Source organism: Trachinotus anak, unplaced genomic scaffold (genome assembly GCF_046630095.1).
Source record: "Trachinotus anak isolate AG129_WGS33_773 ecotype Australia unplaced genomic scaffold, CSIRO_AGI_Tana_v1 ptg000019l, whole genome shotgun sequence".
Classification (NCBI taxonomy): Eukaryota; Metazoa; Chordata; class Actinopteri; order Carangiformes; family Carangidae; genus Trachinotus; species Trachinotus anak.
In genome coordinates this window covers 23,479,626-23,497,660 of record NW_027273870.1, presented here as the reverse complement: position 1 = coordinate 23,497,660, position 18,035 = coordinate 23,479,626, and the positions used below count along the sequence as shown (strand labels likewise).

The window sequence follows — 18,035 nt, the reverse complement described above, 5'->3', positions numbered from 1 at the left end:
CCTCCTCAGTTTACCCACACACACATTAATTAAAGAGACTTCAGTTTGTACAAAATTCAGCAGCAAGACCTCTCTGCCACACTCGGTCCTGGGAACTCATAACCCCCCTCCCCCATACCTATCCAATCTTCATCATCCCTATAAATCCTCTACATCATTATGTTCCTCTGATGCCCAACCACTTCACAAACCCCCCCCCCCCCCCACAGACTGTGCACCATGGGCGACAGGGCCTTTAGTGTAGCAGGCCCTAACCTCTGGAATCTCTCCCTCAGACTCTGCGATTGCACATCTGTTGCATCATTTAACTCAAAACTTAGAATGCGTTCATTTAGGTTGGCCTTTCCTGATGCTATGTGAAATGTACAATTATGCATTTTGTTTGTGTTCGTGCATCTACACATGTTCATCTATTTTATTGTCATTAATTAAAATATTATTTTATCTTGTTTATGCTTCTAAATGTTTGATTTGCCTTGCAAAGCGTCCTTGGGTGTCTTGAAAGGTGCTTATAAATAAAACATATTATTATTGTTACACCTTTTCCACCTAGTTCCTAGCAGGTAGTGCAACAGGTTGGTACTGTCTTCTGTAAATAAGTCGCTAGTTGTTTTGTTCACTTAATCATACAACACAGTGAAAATCTGTACAGGAAAGTATGAACATACACTTTGGTCCGTTATGGTTAATGATGTAAAATATCTCTGCTGCCCATAGTGTCAGCGTTCTCGCTGGGGACAGAAAAACAGTGTCTGACTCCATATTTCCATTAGGGATTAACCGTACTGACTAATGAACCTAACTGAATCAACTGAGTTTCTGCATATGTGGTTTGTGTCAATACCAATGACACAAACGTTGAATATGAAACGCACAACTATACTGTAGTTACGGACATCTTAAAAAAATGTTTTCAGTCCAGTTTATTTATTCCTCACAAACAATAAAAAACTGTACCATGGTTTACTTTCTGCAAACAGATTAAATGGGTTTAAAATCTATGAGAAAACTGAGGCGTAATTTTCCCCTTTATGACAGATTGTCTAAAATATTTAAACAGTGAGTGAGCTTTATGACTTTGACTTCATGACTTCGACTGTAAATATTTTTGACTATGATGAAAGATAGAAATAGTAAAATGTGATTTCATCTGAGCTGAAAGAAATGTCCCCTTAGGCACATTTCCCTGACAGTTTAACATCAGACACATCAGCCTCTAGTGCCAGCTGGGTGATGTGTCAGCGGCTGGAATTGGGCTGAAACACAGCTGCATTTTTAACTGCAGTTCTAAGGAACTGTAGTAATCTGTTTGTGAGATGTGATTTGTTCCAAACAAAACAGGTTTAAACCCAAGTTTCTACCTCAAGGATAAGGCTGAGCCGAGGAGAATGTACTTCAGTAACGCCTGTATTTTGATTACATAAGCTCTGAAGAACTCAAGGGTAAAGATAAAAATCATGCAAAATTGGCTTTTTTTTAATAGAATCCTATTTTAAAAAAAAGTTTTTTTCAGTACATCATATCTCTTGGTATGCGTCTTTAATTTCATAGTTGCACATGTAAAGGCTAAACTAACATGCGTTTGGACAGGGCTACTGCAAACCATTTAACAAAAATGGCTTCATGATTCACCATCACTGAACCAGCCCTACAAAAGTGCCAGTGTCTGTTATGCTCAGTGTTTACTTCCCTAGTGTGGGATGTACTGTCCTCTTCAGATGAAGATATCATGATGTATTAGATAAACATCTTGCTGTGGATTGTATACTGCAGAAACCTCCACAGCATCTTTATTATCAAGGCAGGATCAGATCATGGGGTACCTGGGTTACCAGCTCTAAACAGATTAGGCGAGGCAGTTTAAATTGGATTACACAGAAACACGTAAACCCAAACCTGCAACCAACGGTCAAAAACAACTGCAAATTGCGTGTCCTTTGATAATGCAATTCACAATTATATCAAAACTGAAAAGCTTCAGATACTAACATTTAAGAAGATTGAACCACAGAATTTTTGGCACTTTTGCCTGATAATGATCAAAAAGGTTGCCGTTTAATTTCCTATTTTATCAACTGATTCTTTCTGAACTACCTAAATATTTAGCTCAGTGGCTGTGATCATGTCACTGAAGCTGGATTCCCACCAGAACAAGAGAACAGCTAATTCCCTCTAGAATAAAGAACCAAACACTTAGACAGAGCCAGGTAATACTGAGTTTGAATGTTTATTTAAAGTTATTCCCACTGCACAACCCCTCCCTGTGTGAAAGCCTAGTCTGAAAGGAGGAGGATACAAGCCGCTATAGCGCCACATCAACACATTTCTTAACAAGGCTACTTGTTTAGTCACAATACCTCCAGCCCCCACTGGTATGGCACTCTGTGCTGCCCTGTGATAACACACTAGCATGGTGAAGCTAGTTCAAATGCAACCCCCAAGAGGAAGAATCCAATAAGAGACGGGGCTGAGGTTCGAGTGAGTGACTCCAATTGATGAATAGAAAAATGGAGGCAGTATTACTAAATATCAAGTTCCACAGAGAAAAAAAAATGGGGCGGATGATGGTGAGAGACAGAGAGAAAATATTCAATACAAAGTATCCTCTCTCGTCCCTCGGTGTTGCTGCCGATCCGCAAGGCGTGCTTCGATGATGTCGCTAATGTTGAAGGTTGAGGCTTGAGATGAACCTCAAGATTCACAGCGTGGTCGTCGTCCTTCTCCAATCAATGACACAGTTCCTCTCTCCTCCTTCCACACAAAAATGGATGGACTGAGAGAGAGAGAGAGAGACACAACAGGTTAAATACAGATCGAGAATGTTGAGTGTCTGTTCCCATTTTGGGTCATTTACATGAAGAGGGAAATAGAGATTAATACAGCTGTCAATCTCAAAAAGCTAAACACATCACACACAAGGCAGATGCAGAAATGTGACTCATTTTGTTGATCCATGTTTTCGAATAATTGTGGTTTGTTCCTTCATAAAATTCAGCAGCTGCACAACAAATGGCCCAGTTCAGCAGGATAAATAGTCTACAAGAACTGCCGATAGTACTTCAGGGGACATTTTTACTGAGAGACATAGTTTTGATCAACACATCCTGAAATCCATTCACCTCCATTTGTATTTTGCAAATGTCTCAGAAGTTTAGCACATAAAACTATCTACATGGTCATAAAGTAGGGGTAAACAAGAAAATATTGGTAGTGTTTGTAGTATGGGTGACACTTTAACAGGAACTAATTTTCCATTTAGGCAAGAACAACAATTGACCACACATGAGACAACTTATAAATAAAGTTGTTCCAATACGTCATACATCGTGTGTTGGACCTTTGAAACAATCTGTATGTACAGCATGTAACAGGTGTTACCTGCGTAGGGGACTACAGATCTCCAAGGGGAATGATTTCTTCGTTGATAAAAAACTCAATGGTCTCCTCCTCCCAGTCGTCCACATTGCTGTCCAGCTCATCGGTGTCCACTCCTGGAACACAAACGCACGCAAAAAGTCAGAGATTTTCTTAAATAAAAGTGAAAACTGTTGAGGGAAGCAAGTGAAGGTTTAGGAGTGTAACAGTGAGAGGTCCCACCTCCTCTGAGCTCGAGGCGGATGCTCTTCTGTTCCTGATAGATCTGCTGCGCTGTCTCTCTGTAGCGACGGTACTCCTCCATCATGGCCCTGCGCTTGTCCACCAGCTCCTACTCACACACAGACACACAAAGACATTCAGAAACTTGTGTTAAAACACTGTCTTTGTTTGTGCTAGTAACAGGATCACCCTTGTGTTGTGACACTGATGTTAGAGCTTGTAAACATTCACCTTATGTCACTGAATCACTTGAATCATTATCATTAGGCTAAATTTTATTTTGAAATCTGTGATACCACAGCTCTGCTTCAAAGCAGTCTGAGAGCTTTAAGTCTTCCTGAGAGACTTAAAGATGCTCTACATCTTAAAATTGAATGTTTTTCAAACATATTAATCATCTGCTAACAGTCTGAACTGTTTCCAATGGAGCTGAAAACATTAGAAATGAATAAAAATTCTTTTAAAAATACCATCCCCAACACAAAGTCCAGGTAGGATTAAGTGGTAAGAAATGGAATGGGTCAAACCTTCGAGGCCTTGGACTGGCTCAGACGATCCTTCTGCTCAAAGATCTTTGAGTATTTCTTAAGATCCTTCTTGATCATCTGCAAGAGACAAAGGGATATTTACTGTAAAGAAAAATTGCATGGCCATAAAACCTGAGTATGGTTTGTCATGAAATAACCAACACAATTTCAACTACGTGCTGTAAAATTACAGAGGATGTTGTGGCTGTGAGCCTCAGATCAAAGTTTGAATCAGGAGCCGTAGTGCAGCTCTCATACGAGGTGTCAGAAAAGTTAAGTTTGTCATCACTGGCTCCACACACATACATGACATACATACAGAAACATCGGTACCTTGATCTGTTCCGCACTGAGCAGGGTAGGGGGTCTGGGTCTCCAGAGCAGCTGACAGAAGCGGTCCTTGTTGTTCTTCTGAAGAAGACGGCCCTGGAACGTCCACAGCCAGTACGCATTGTCCACCTAGACACAGAGACACACCAAGGTCAGAATGAATTTGAAACTGGTCAGGCGGGAGAGGAGCAGGGTGCAGGGTGTACCTTGTGGCTCCACCAGGAGACGGAGGTGACGACGTAGCGACCAGTTGGGTCCCACTCGACGTCAGAGGCCATGTAGTGCTCTGCTATGTACATCATGGTGCAGTCTGACGTGTCCACAAAGGCAAGAGCTCCGTTCATACTGCACACAGAGAGATAAAGTGAAGATCACACACACACAAAGGCATTCACCAGTGCAGACAAACACAAACACAAACACACACACACACACTCAAGTGCAAATACAAGTGAGCCTCAGATCAGAGTTGGAATCAGGAGCTTAGCTCTCATACGAGGTGTCAGAAAAGTTATTTGGTTTGTCATCAGCGGCTTCTTGTGTCTGTCCCTCCCACAAATGCAAACACACAGACACACACAGATTTAACTGACCTCCTGAGTCCAGCCAGCACCATGAACTGTCCCTGGGGGCTCCAGAAGATGCTGTTGGCCTGCTGCTTGTCAAACATCTCTGTAGAATAAGGACACAGCGGCACATTCAGCGGAAGTTTCTGGGATGTCATTGAAAGTGCAACATAGTGTCAACAGGTCAGTCATGTGTCAGTCAGATCTACTCACTTATGAGTTCAATCTTGCCGTTGTTTTTGACATGATAGAAGGAGGCGTTGATTCTGGGAGACTCTCCGTGGAGAACAGCAAACTTGCTGCCGTTGGGCTCCCATGCAAAAGCTATGATGCTTTCTGGAAAGGCAAAAAACAAACAATAGATCAGGTTTTTTTTGTCAGCAGGAACCAACCACTGTTACTTTTTGTGTTTGTTATGTTCTTACCCTTCATCTCCACCACATCAACAGGAACCTGCTTCTCTCTCATGCGGAAGATTTCAAAGTTGGTAACCACACCCTGAAATAGACAAAAAGAAAAAAAGATTTAGCATTTGATTTTTATCAGTCAGCTCCCACCCCCCTTTTATCTCTCCCTCTGTGTACCTGTGTTCCTTTAGGAGTCCTGTCCACTTTCACACACAGGTAATCTCCATTTCTCTGCCAGTGCAGTTTGCAGTCGACAACATTGAAGAGGTTGCGGACCCGGATCTCCTGACGGGAGGGCATCTGCATCAGAGTCACTCTGGCTGGGATGTCTTTGTCCTCAGGTACCCAGAATGCTAAGATGTTGTCGCCAGGAGACCATGAGAAGTCCCTATAGATACAAACATACAGATCTTTGTCAAACTATCCATGCAGGATGCTCTCACAAATAAAAGCATTTAATCATAAGAAGCAAATCGTGAACTCATTGTCAAAGACTCTTACTTGATCCCATTAATCTTGAGACTCTTCTTGTCGAGCAAGCCCATAGACTGGAAGGAGCAGAAACATGGCTGTAATGTCACTTGCACACTTAACATAAATACAACTTCAGGCTTCTTGTAAGTTTACTTACTGGAGTTTCATAGATGCTCAGTGTGTCTGTGGTCATCCTTGCAAAGAACTTTCCATCATGGCTCCATCTGAGAACAAATAAATAACAGAGTACATTCAAACACCACAACAGTAACACATGTAAAAAATCAGTGAAGTTGAAATTGGAAACAAAAGAAGAAGAGAAAGTCGTAGTGAACTGACTTAAATATGGGCCAGTGTGCAGAGCTCTCGCAGTGGAAGCCTCGCTTCTTCTGTCCAGTCAGAATGTCCCAGATGATGATGGCCTGTGGGTCCTCCTTGGTGTCCATCAGTGGACTGAAGGTCACCACATACCTGCATGGCATCACAACCACACATGTAGGCGTCAGACGGCTCAGATGCTGCACAGTTCATCTAACAATATCCACCATTCAATCACGTTTCTTGTGCCATAGCCAGGTCATTGCCATTAACCATGAGATATACAAGATCACATGATGCACAAGGTTTACTGTAAATGGTTATTCTTTTAAATGATGTTCTATTGGTTTTTCTTCTAAATAACAAAATGTACACATTGATGCTGCTGTGCGCTGATGAAGGTGCCAGCTCAGCATCTCTTCTGCATTAAAAAGCAAACAACTTCTGTGAGCCATCTATCCAATTGTACAGGATAGAATTAAGATGACTAATGATCAAATATTAAAATGTAGCCTGAAATTGTGTTTTTTGTAAGGGTGTTCAGACTAACCAATAAAGAGAAGAAATGCAAAGGGTAGTGTGTTTCTCTGCATTTCTTTTTGGATGGGACAGAAGAATAATTTTCCTTCATTTCATGATCACAGTTTAAGATTTGCAGGATTAGGATGTCAAGCAGTAAATTATCTTTTCCATGTCCAACACGTCGCTCAAAAACACCTGATACTAACGTGTAAATATGTACGTACAGTAAAAAGCACTTTATCAGGTAATAAAGTGTCAGTGCTGCTAATCAGAAATGTTGATTACCTCTCGCATGGTGAGAAGTCGATGAGGGACACGCCCTGATGGCTGAACCTCTGAATCTGTTTGAACTTCTCGCCGCCCCACAATGCAATGCCACGTTGATGGAATGTGGCCAGATAGGTTCCTTTAGGAGACCAGCGCACGTACGTCTCTGTCCAGCGCTGCAACGAGACACAAAGACAGTATTGGTCAGCAAACTAACCAGTGCTGTTGAATCATGTCTGATACGACTCTTTAAGTCCTGCATTTGATCAACTACTTACTGCTCTCTCTTCAACTGTGATTGGCTCCTTAGCATCATTGGAAAAAATGGCGGTCCTCTCTCCAGCTTCGTAGATCACACTGTACTGGTCACGACAGTCTGGGTCCTCAATCCAGTGGCGCATATTACCCTGAACAGACACACACACTCAGTTAATGGACACTTAAAGTTTTTTTATTTGGTTTGTTAATGTTAAGTGGTCAATTTAACAGGGGTTATGTAGGGTCAAATCCTTTTTACCAAACTGAAGGAGAACAATAACCCTGTGTATGAAACCATGTACAATTAATAGTAAGAAGTAGCATCTGTTACAGCAAACACTCACAAAATCTTTGAAAGGCTGCTTCTCTGGAGTTTCCCACTCATCACTGATGTTCATGTACCTGAGAAAACAAAGACAGACAATCCATCTTCTTGTATCCTACACATCTGTATTTACTTGTATGACATGTCTTGTCTGATACTGCACACTCACTTGTCAAAGTCAGTGAAGAGGTTGACCCTGAACGTATGCTGTTTGTCGAGTTTGTAGCCGTCAGCATTCTTCACCGCCTCGAGGGCCTGAGTAGGAGCAGCATATTCCAGGAAGATGTACCTACATGAGAAAAAGGTACGTTTTACATCCCAAAGTTCAACATTAAGGCAGCACATAGGCATAACACAACAGAGATGAATCACATGTGTGAGACAACAGGATCATACCCTTTGGTCAAGCCATCAGCCTCTGGGTAGAACTCAGTAGTGATCTTGCCAAATTTGGAGAAAATCTTGTGAATGACGTTCTTGAGTTTCTCCAAACGTTCTGGTCCCACCTGAGGAACGTTGTCCACCACCACCACTGAGTCTATGCCGTCAGCCTCCTGGGGCTTCTCCCTCAGGATGTCACCCAGGAGCTCTAAACAGAGGAGGAGAAGGATGTGGATCAGAGTGGACAGCATCAATATTAGTCTCTTATCTGATGGGGCTGTGGGCCTCTCGATACATTTTCATGGCCCAAAGTCTCTTAAATTAAAACCTACATGAGGCTATTGACATCATTTATTGTTATAATAGAAGTTATCACATGGTCATTGTTATGATGGTCTAGTAAAAATGTAACAGTAACTGTCCCAGTGATAGTACATTGTGATGAACACAGCCACCCATGGCCTAAATTACTAACTTTTGTAAAGTGAATGATAAACCACACAGCTTATTAGGGACACCTACCTAAAACAACTACAGTTTAAGCAGGAGTTCTGCTGTCATGAAGGTTATAATGTCAAGTCTTTGTGAAACTTGTGTTTTTAAAGATGTTAATTCAACTTTAATGTGATTTTGGAAGCTGTAGTTTGTGGTGTAATACACAGAGGTGCCTGTAATGTGTGACCAATTCTCATTGGTAGAAATAGGTGGACCACAAGGTTATTTCAGTACAATTATGTGGGATACAGTTTAAGCTGCAATAATTAGTCGGTTAATTACAATGACTTTATAATTATTTTTCAGGCAAAACTTTTAATATTTTTCTATTTTCATCTTTACAAATGAGTGTTAGGTACTTTTCTTTGTCATAAGTGATAGTGAATGAGAAGTATCTGGGCTTTGTATAAACTTTTTGAAGACATCACTCAATTCAGGGCTTTTATTTTCATACATTTTCTAGACCAAATGAGTAATTAAGAAAGATTCAATGGCACCATATACCACAGCCTTAATTGACCATAAAGTTGTACTATCACCTCTTTGAATCAGTTTCTATACAGCCTAAATATCACAGCCTGGAGGTAGGACTTACAGCAGGACTGTTGTTTAAACCTAGCTATGTTGACCTAATAAATCTGGCAGCACAGTGTTTTATTCCTTTTCTCATTTTGCTGAGGAATTTTCCAGAACTCCCTGTGGTCTCTTTTGGAAAAGCAAAAGCTACAAAACACATGCAAAGCATGACAGTGAATGGAGGCACTGTGGTCAAACTGTTGTGCAGATAATTCAGGTTTTATCTGAAGGGGGTTGAGGAGCCAGCTCCCCTCCACACTGGGTGAGGATTGACGATATACGGATGTGAAAGCTATCTTTTATTACCAGCTGCTTCATGCTTCACGCACACTACGGGCTGCAGGAAAAGTCTTGGCCTTAATTTTCATTCAGGTGCCCGAAGATGTTTCCTGTTGGCTTCACCTTGCTAATAGGCGGTTTAAATTTACCAAATGACAGTGACAAGGCCACGGCGAGAGGCTGTCTGGGGTCTGGGTGAGGCTTCAGTGGGCGTTTAATGAGCCGTGATAACATCGGCTAATGTTAGCTGGATTTGAGATGACTTTTGATGAAAATGGGGGAGTATCTGTGTAACTGACTGCCATTACCACGTAGTCAGTCTACTGCTATTACCGAGAAGTTAGTTAAACAAAGTGACAAGCGAGCTTCGTAGCATCTGTTGTACCACTGCCGTTGAGCTAACTGTTAGCACAGCACTTAGCTAACTGTTAGCACCAGGCCGCAAAGCCGGCGTCTTTCCTGCTGCCGCTCACCCTCATCCTCGACATCATCCTCGAAGTCCTCGGGGTCGCTGAAGGAAGGCTCCTCCTCTTCATACTCGGGGTCGTCCACCATATCCACCGTATCTTGCATTTAACAGGGCTACGAGACGGCTTTCTCGCTACAACGGAGCAAAAATCCCAAAAACGAAGAGGCTGGCGGTGTTCGGCCGGTGTGGCACCATGTGCGGCTACGTGAAAATGGACGATGCGACGGAAACGTAACACCGGAACCGGATCGGCGGCATGACGCGCTGCGCGTAAAGCGTAAAGTTGTAAACCACATGGACCGGCGGCAGGTGGCTTTCTGACACATGAGTTGACTTATCCACACTTGTAGGGATCGCTAAACTGCGCCGCTGCCTTTAGTTATAACGCTCAGATTTCACCCCGACAGAAGAAAGAAGAGGGAAGCCACACGCCGGTACATCCGAAACTATTTCCCGCTAGATGGACGTGTAGAAAAACTACAAGAAAACACACCAGTTTGTGATTTGCTTTTAGCTTTACTGCAAAACTTATATATATTTTTAAGTTATACTTCCAGACATGCCTATAATGTGAAGTTACACACAACGCAGGGGTGAGTTGGTACCATGGACAGAGAGTGTGTGTCGCTGCTGCCCCGGGTCTGTGAGGTGCTGGTGGACTCGGGGAGGGCTCTGCCCGATGACACCAGCCTGGAGAAACTGCTGGACTGGTTCACCGGAGAAACTGGTGGGAGAGCTTGGTCCCTTTTATTATCACTCTATCACTCTCTCACCACCTCTCTCTCTCCCTCTCGTACTGTCTAGATGCTTTGAGGAGCCTTTAACCACCAATTAATTTGATGATTATGTTTTCAACTTATTGCTTCGTCTGTAAAATGATAGGAAATAGAGACAATGCCCATCATAACTCCCCAGAGCTGAAGGGAAAATATTAAATTTGCTTTCTTTGTTCAACCAACTTTTCAAAACATATTATAATCACATTAGATGCTAATGATTTATCAATTAGAGAAGGAGAGAGACAGAAAAACCTTCAAGTGTCTGTTTAGAAAGCAAAGCAGCAAATCTCACAACTGATACCTTTGAACCAGAGATTATTGATCAATAATCAAAAGAGTTGCAGATTATATTTTTTTATCAGTTGATAAATCGATGCATGTATTTAATAGTTTCAGGTCCAAATTTGAGAAGCTGCTTCTGCTTAAAAAGCTACTAAAAAGAATAATCACTGATCGGCTGATTGTTTCATCTCTAAACTGAATTTATAAGGTCCTTGAGATGGCTCCTGCACTGTAGAGGGGAGGGGTCCTGCATCTTTTGATACTTCTTTTATTTCTCTTGATATTATGCTTACATGGTAAATATTCCTAAAAAACTGTATGTTCAAAAATGAAGAAGCTATTTGTAGTCTGGCAAAAGCAAAGCAGAACATACAAAATGCACAAACAGTGAGAGGAACAGGGGGTTGACTTTGAGGGTTGTTCCAGCCCTGGATGGACTGATGGATGATCAATCTGTATCACTCATGTCTCATGTCCACTTTCTCTCCTGATGAAGGGGGAGCTCTGCTGGAGGCCTACCCATGTCTGCTTGAATTCATTTCCACTGTGGTTTACAAAACATCATCAGATCCCGGTGTCACCTCCTTCACTCTCAAACTCTGCGGCTTAATAGCTGCCACTGAGGACGGCTTCAAAATGCTTCAGGTAGAACTCATGACACCTTGTACCTTTTACTACTCTGTTGTCAGTACCTACTCTAACACCAGCCAGCGCCGACTGTAACCTGACTCTGGTGATGCCCCCGTCCCTGCAGGAGTGCTCTGTTCTGGACCTGGCCTTTAACCACCAGCACTGGCACGAAGCAGGGCTCTGGGAGGACCCCTGTTTACGGATTGGCTGGATTCGGGGCTTAAGGAGCATGCTGCTGCACTCAAAGGCTCTCAGTTTCTTTGTAGAAGCAGGTGACTTCATATAGGAGATAAGACCTCTTCTCTTTACACTTTATATATTTCAAAAAGGCATTTAATGAGAGAGAGACAGGTGATAGTAAAGACTAAAGATGCACTGTCGGCCTAAATCCATAGTTCAGAAAGAGCATTTTACCCTGTCCTGATTTAAATTCTTATACATGTGTTTTTTATGTTTGCTTCTCCAGATTTCATTGCACCACTCCTGCAACTCCAGACAGACACGAGTCTGTTTGTTGCCTCAGCTGCCAATCAAACGCTCGCCCACGTCCTGCTGTTCTTTCAGCCAGTGTTGTCTGCAGGATGTAACGGCATAGGTAAGAAACACGGGGATGACAAGAGGACACAAGCCTCCATCACAGATATAGAGCGCTCAGGTGTCACCATGGAAACCAGCCAAGATTACACTGCTGTCGTCGTGGCGATCTCCAAGTATCTCAAGGACTCACTGGTTCCCAAAGAAAACACACAGCTCCATCAGAGTGTGCAGACCCTCAAACTGCTGGGCCTGCTCCTGGCCCAGGCCAGACCTCCTCTCCGGGACCAGCTGCTCCAGACAGTCGCAGACCCCCTGGAGGAGCTGGTGACAGCAGGCTACCGTCAACTCACACTGCCTCTGATGGACGTCGTTCTGGCTGCATACAGGTAGAACAGCTCCCTCATATGGATGCCAACATAGTAGAGTGGAGCTTTAAAGAGCTTTAATGTTTCCTAGGGGCAATTTAGTCTGAAGACAGTGGTTGCATGAACAATAAATATGGCAATACATGCAACAATGACAATAAATACAAAAAATGCACATAATATACAATGTGATCACCAAAACCTTCTAAAAAAACAGGAGGATGAAAACTAGGGGCCAACCAGGTCAAATTCACACCACTTTTTTCCACTTTGTCTAAAAATCTGACAGCTGATGGGATAAAATAGCTCATGTAGCTGTCAGTTGAGGTAAAACCTGATGAAAGCAACTTGAACTCCTTCTTTAAAGCATGTGGGGGAGTCCAGAAAAATAAACTGGGCTTTATGTGCCGCTCTGTTGTTCCTTGTTTTTCGCTTGTTTTTCCTTGGGGAGGGGGGGGACGAAATGATGTCCTCCAATTGACGGCAACAGTGTTCATCAACAGCACATTTCCAAATCAAGAATTAATATGCAGTATGGATTTAGGACACAGCTGCAGACTAATAAAACTGCTGCTGCATAAACATTATGTAAAAAGAAAAAAGTTTGCACTGTGATGATAATAAAATCAAGGCAACTTCTAATGAGTGGCTTCAGTTTTGAAAGTCTGTCCATGTTTTTCTCAGTCCTGATTGCTGGAGCTGGACCCTCTGCATGTAGTCAAGGAGATGAGGATGTTGTCAAACACAGTGCTCTGTTTAGCCAGAGGAGCATGTTCAGCCGAGACTCAGAATGACCAAGTGCTCCACTGAACGCCTCAGGAGGCCGGGTTACTGTTGATCTGATTCTGATCTGATTCTGTCTCCAGCCGCTCCAGCGCAGATGAATGTGTCCCACACCAACATGTCGTCCATCTTCTGTCATCCATGTTGACTGAGACCAAACCCTCTGACCTCATCCAGGCTGCAGCTGCTGTTCTCCGCAGAGGCCATCAGTAAGCAGAACGACTTCACACCCTCTCACACACGGTGCTGGTTGAGCCTCACCAGTACAACCTCAGTTTGTAGAGACTTTGAGCTTGTGTCTTTTTCCTGTGTTTCTTTTCAGAGACACTGTCCACACAGGCCGGGCTGTGAGAATACTACTGCTGCCCCTGGACATTATAACTGGTCAGACTCTTCTGGGCACAAACACTGCAGGTAACACACTGTGATATATGCTTATATATACAAAAAAAACAAACAAGTAAAAGTGTGTTGTTTAGCATCAGCATGAACTATATGTTTTTTCTGTTTCTGTTCCTGCTGTAGAAGAGCATCAGTTTTCAGTGGTGGAGCAGCTGAAGAGTAAAACCCCCTGTATCTCTATGATCTGTGTCTGTCTGACAAACATACCACGGATCACACTCATGGTGAGACTGCAAGGACATCTGAGAATACAGAGGAGGAAATGGACCTTATTTCTTATGTGCAGCAGCCTAACATCTCTCTCTCTCTCTCTCTTCATCTCCCTCTCTTTATATCCTCAGCCTCCTGACTTACTCCCCTGCCCTCCAGCTTTAATCGTCACTGCAGTCCTGTCATTGTTAAGGATCTGCAGTGGCGACTCTTCCTCCTCACCCGCTGGCTGTAGCGAGGTTTTCAGGAACGTCATCGGCAGTGGCAAAGTTCAGAAAAGTGCTCTAGAGGCTCTGACAGGTCTCAGCAGCAGCCCAGGTAAAACTCGGTCTGCTGCAGTAGAAACACATCACCTCTGTTAGATACTGTGAAAGGAAAGACAGCCACAGTGCCAAAAACATTCACCTGATTTCAGCTGAACAGGCAACATCCTCTGAGACATCACATTATACAAATCTAGTGTATGTGATGAGGGGATTTCTCTGTACAGTGTCCAAATGTCTGTATGTGGGTATCGAAGTAAATTTAACTTAATAAAACAAAGTTTAAATTTGTCTAAATAATCGGATAGTCGGATACAAAATTGCATCCAAACAGAAAACCAATGCCATGTGAACATTTGATTATGATCAATATTCTCCTTGTGTGTGTTTCAGGAGTGAAAGACAAGCTGATAGAGGTGTTCACAGTTCTGATAGAGTATCTGAACAATCCTGACTCTGACCCCACCGTAAGTTTGTGTGTCTGTGTGCCTGTGTCCATGCATGCCGCGTCCATTGAACACAACACACAACACTTTTCCTTTACTTCATTTGGTCACCGACACTGTGCTGCAACAGTTAGTTACATCATAAGTGTTTGAGCCATTTATGCTGCATATGTGAAGGTTATGAGTGTTGTCTCTGGGATTATAGGTCTGAGTGTCCTGACCAACCTAGAAAGTTTTGTAGGATACTTCAAAAATTGCTGTATCTATATTTTTCAGGTCTTGCACAAGTCCTACCAGGCCTTACTGAAGTGGATGAGTGTGAGTAAAGACCTCTCCTCTATGACAGACAAGCTCAGACAAGGTAAAGTTCCCACAGCAGCCTCCTCACTGAGGCTCATAAATACTCCTGAATCAACACAAACAACAGACCGGCTGTAGGTTGTGTCAGTGACATTACGTCGCATGTGTGTCCCTGTTAGATCTCGGCGAGGTGGTGAAGAAGCGTGTGTGTGACATGCGCTGGGAGGTGAGAGACTCAACTGTGGAGTTTCTGGGAAAACTGGCAGGTGTCCTGAAACCAGCCGGGGGTGTGTGTGACGCGTCTGAGGCTTTACTGGGCGGCTGCCGTAGCACTCCTCTCCTCAGGGAGGCGCTGCAGGACCCGGAGAGTTACGTGAGAGCCAGTGCCATCTCTGCACTGGCACAGACACTGGCACAGAGCTGGCAGCAGGGGGCAGCACTCTCACAGGAGCAGGTAGGAAAACACAAGACTACAGGGAAGAACTTGCCGCAGTGTAGGATACAACGTCTGAGTTTGATCTTTCCAGCTTTCTTATATTGTGTTCTCATATTTATATTGTTAAATGGTGTAACAAACACTTCCTGATTCATGTTGGATTACAACTAAGTTTGGAGTCTAAGCAGTTGTTTGAAGCTGCAGACCTTGAATGTATCTAACCTGTTCAGTATATAATAAACCTTGAGCACTATAAGTTCAAGTATAAAGGCCCTACACGCCCATGGGAGAGCCTGTGCTTTCAATTCTTTTATCTGATAAGCCCTCATCTCAACACTGTGTGGGAGTGTACAGCCTGTGTTTGACTGACATCTCCCTCATTACCTTCCTTTGTACCTCTAGGTACAAAGAGTGGGTGGTGGGGCAATTAAACGTTTATCACTCTTAGGTGTCCTCATGTAACTCCCAGCATTGCCAACCAGAGTAACTGAAAACACACAAAGACAAAACAATGAAGGAAAAATCCTCACCTTAAATCCCCTCTAAGCTACCAACAAAAAATCTAATTACTGTTTAATATCTCGGCTGTTTGAAAACTTCCTCAAACTAAAAAGATACAAAAGGGAAATCATGATTATTGGACCAAATAAACATACATCCAATTATCATATACCACCCTCAGTTTTGAAGTTAGTATTATTATAATTATTATTATTATTATTAAAAATTAAGAGGTTAAAATTCTTGGCTTCACTCTTACCTCTGAGAAATACATCAGTTCCATCACTCAAAAGTTTTTTTTTATCAAGTTTGCCAGTTTCTATAGAAATTCTCATTCATGGATTATACCATCTAGAAACTGTGATATGCTCTTCTCATTTCTCATCACTTTGTGTAACACAGACTTGACTGTATTGATAATCCTGACTGTCTGTGTCCCACCAGCCTGACATAGTGAGCCGGCTGCTTGAAATTCTCTCCCAGGACACAGAGGGCTTCGCCAGGAGGGCAGTTGTGCAATATTTCATCACCTGGTTTTCTTCACGCTCCTCTCACACATCTGTGTTGTCATCTGCCTCCTCCTCCTCCTCTTCTCTCCTGATGAATTCTGTGAGCTCCGTCCTCTCTCTGGGCAGCACCGATCTGGACTGGGAGGTCAAAGTTCACACTCTGGAGCTGGCTGAGCTGCTGCTGGATGAAGCCTTTTCAGGTCACCGTGGTTACAGGAAGGGCTCAGATGCTCACCATGCCCTGCCGCACCCATATGCTGTGGTTTCCGATCAGACTTACACGCTTCACACACACACCGGGACACACTCAGAGGGTGTGGAGTCAGATTTGGCCGCTGTGCTGAACAATCTGGTGGAGCAGGGAGTCGTCTCAGCATTGCTGAGTGGTCTGGTTGACTGTGATAGACCCGTGGGTCTGAAGGCCTGTCAACTCCTGATTACACTCAGAGAAACCGTCTGCCCTATGTCGTTAGAGGCAACTGCTGCCATGGTAACAGTCGCCAAGGTGTCCTGTGAACTGCCTGGACTGGGCTGGGGGCGAGAGATCAGAAAAATACTGAGGATGAGGAAGCATGATCAGACTGAAGAGGCAGACATCGCTGCCCACGGAGCACATGTGGTCGATGCTGAAGACTGTGGTGAGATGGGAAAGGACGGTGAGAGCGAGGGAGGCGGCAGCGTGTGTGTCGGTGTGTGTGAGGTGTTGAGGTCTCTGGATTTGGACGCGAAGCTGGACATACTGACTCAAAGCAGTGACCACGTCCATAACTCTCCCCTGTCTCTGCTGCAGGACATACTGACTGCGAGTGCCGCACACACTCATCCAGACACACAACCAGGGCAAGAGGTCATAGTGGACTGTTACTGACACACACACACACACACACACACACACACACACACACACACACACACACTGCCTTATGTGGGTTTGTTAGTTAGTTGGTTGGTGATGAGCAACACACTCTTAACTCAGGCTACATTTGCCTTTACATTGTTGTGATATGTTGGTTACTTGAGTCAAAGAGGAATCCCCCTATTTTCAGTGATATACAGATGCGTACTGTTTCTGTTCATGTGTGTGTAACACTGCTCTGTATAGTGTTTGTGAACTTAAGCAGGTAGCAACACAACTTTGCAAAAAACAGCAGTGAGCAATGTATTCACTCTTTATTGGCTATTATTGAATAAGCCGGCTGATAAAACCTCAACTGTTTTGAGAATTTCTTAACATTTAATATTACAGCTCCATTAAACACCAAGCAGGCAGTTGTTGATCTTTGATGGCTTTTCATGATATATTTTCATATATATAGTTAAATCCCTGTTCATCTTCAATATATTTTGATACTTTGCAGTTGCTCTTGTCTTTACTTCCAGCAGAGGGGAGTCACAACTCACCAGCAGAGTCCTGCACAGGCCTGAAACTGAGACCCACACTCATGTACTCACAACCCAACCTGACTGATCTCAAAATCTGTATTTTAGCTTTATCTCACCCATTACTCACATTAGCTCAGGGCTGATTTAATGCCCCACCCCATTGAAAATAAAGACACTTACATATTTTGATGTGATTTTTGTCAGGTAGCAGATGCTCATATTACTGAATCATACAAATCAATTATATCTGTCACACATTGTTACACAGTTTAATCAAAACATCACTCAATTCTACTGAGATCAAATTTTCTATGCACAAATGAATTTTAAATAAATGTACAGTTTAATCTTTATGAGCTTTGTGTAATTTCTCTGCTCATCCATCAGCACAATCCACCCCTCCTACTACTTCCTCTGT

The 18,035-nt window shown here is 43.1% G+C and overlaps 2 protein-coding genes and 2 non-coding genes across 5 annotated transcripts; 1 reads left to right on the top strand and 3 right to left on the bottom strand.

The window, feature by feature from the left end:
• Positions 1-2,203: 2,203 nt before the first annotated feature.
• On the bottom strand, positions 2,204-10,016 carry LOC139637050 (eukaryotic translation initiation factor 3 subunit B). Of its 2 annotated transcripts, none has more exons than XM_071505524.1 (19): positions 9,796-10,016; positions 7,988-8,180; positions 7,761-7,880; positions 7,611-7,668; positions 7,287-7,415; positions 7,027-7,184; positions 6,241-6,372; positions 6,059-6,125; positions 5,929-5,975; positions 5,605-5,815; positions 5,446-5,518; positions 5,234-5,356; positions 5,048-5,126; positions 4,661-4,799; positions 4,458-4,583; positions 4,125-4,202; positions 3,598-3,706; positions 3,379-3,491; positions 2,204-2,773 (listed from the first exon to the last, which is right to left on the bottom strand). In XM_071505524.1, exons 1-18 carry the CDS (start codon positions 9,893-9,895, stop codon positions 3,391-3,393), a joined length of 2,043 nt encoding a protein of 680 aa, XP_071361625.1. In that variant the 5' UTR covers positions 9,896-10,016; the 3' UTR covers positions 2,204-2,773; positions 3,379-3,390. The 2 variants fall into 2 exon arrangements, with proteins under 2 accessions (XP_071361625.1, XP_071361626.1); XM_071505525.1 differs by having other exon boundaries at positions 2,204-2,751.
• On the bottom strand, positions 4,334-4,418 carry LOC139637183 (small nucleolar RNA SNORD60). Its single transcript, XR_011694559.1, has one exon. It is a non-coding gene; the product is annotated as a small nucleolar RNA SNORD60 (small nucleolar RNA).
• On the bottom strand, positions 4,908-4,989 carry LOC139637188 (small nucleolar RNA SNORD60). Its single transcript, XR_011694564.1, has one exon. It is a non-coding gene; the product is annotated as a small nucleolar RNA SNORD60 (small nucleolar RNA).
• Positions 10,008-17,970, top strand: brat1 (BRCA1-associated ATM activator 1). The gene is made up of 12 exons (XM_071505521.1): positions 10,008-10,518; positions 11,349-11,497; positions 11,607-11,754; positions 11,949-12,405; positions 13,251-13,376; positions 13,490-13,581; positions 13,693-13,793; positions 13,911-14,097; positions 14,436-14,509; positions 14,765-14,849; positions 14,968-15,242; positions 16,170-17,970. Exons 1-12 carry the CDS (start codon positions 10,398-10,400, stop codon positions 17,100-17,102), a joined length of 2,748 nt encoding a protein of 915 aa, XP_071361622.1. The 5' UTR covers positions 10,008-10,397; the 3' UTR covers positions 17,103-17,970.
• Positions 17,971-18,035: the final 65 nt, after the last annotated feature.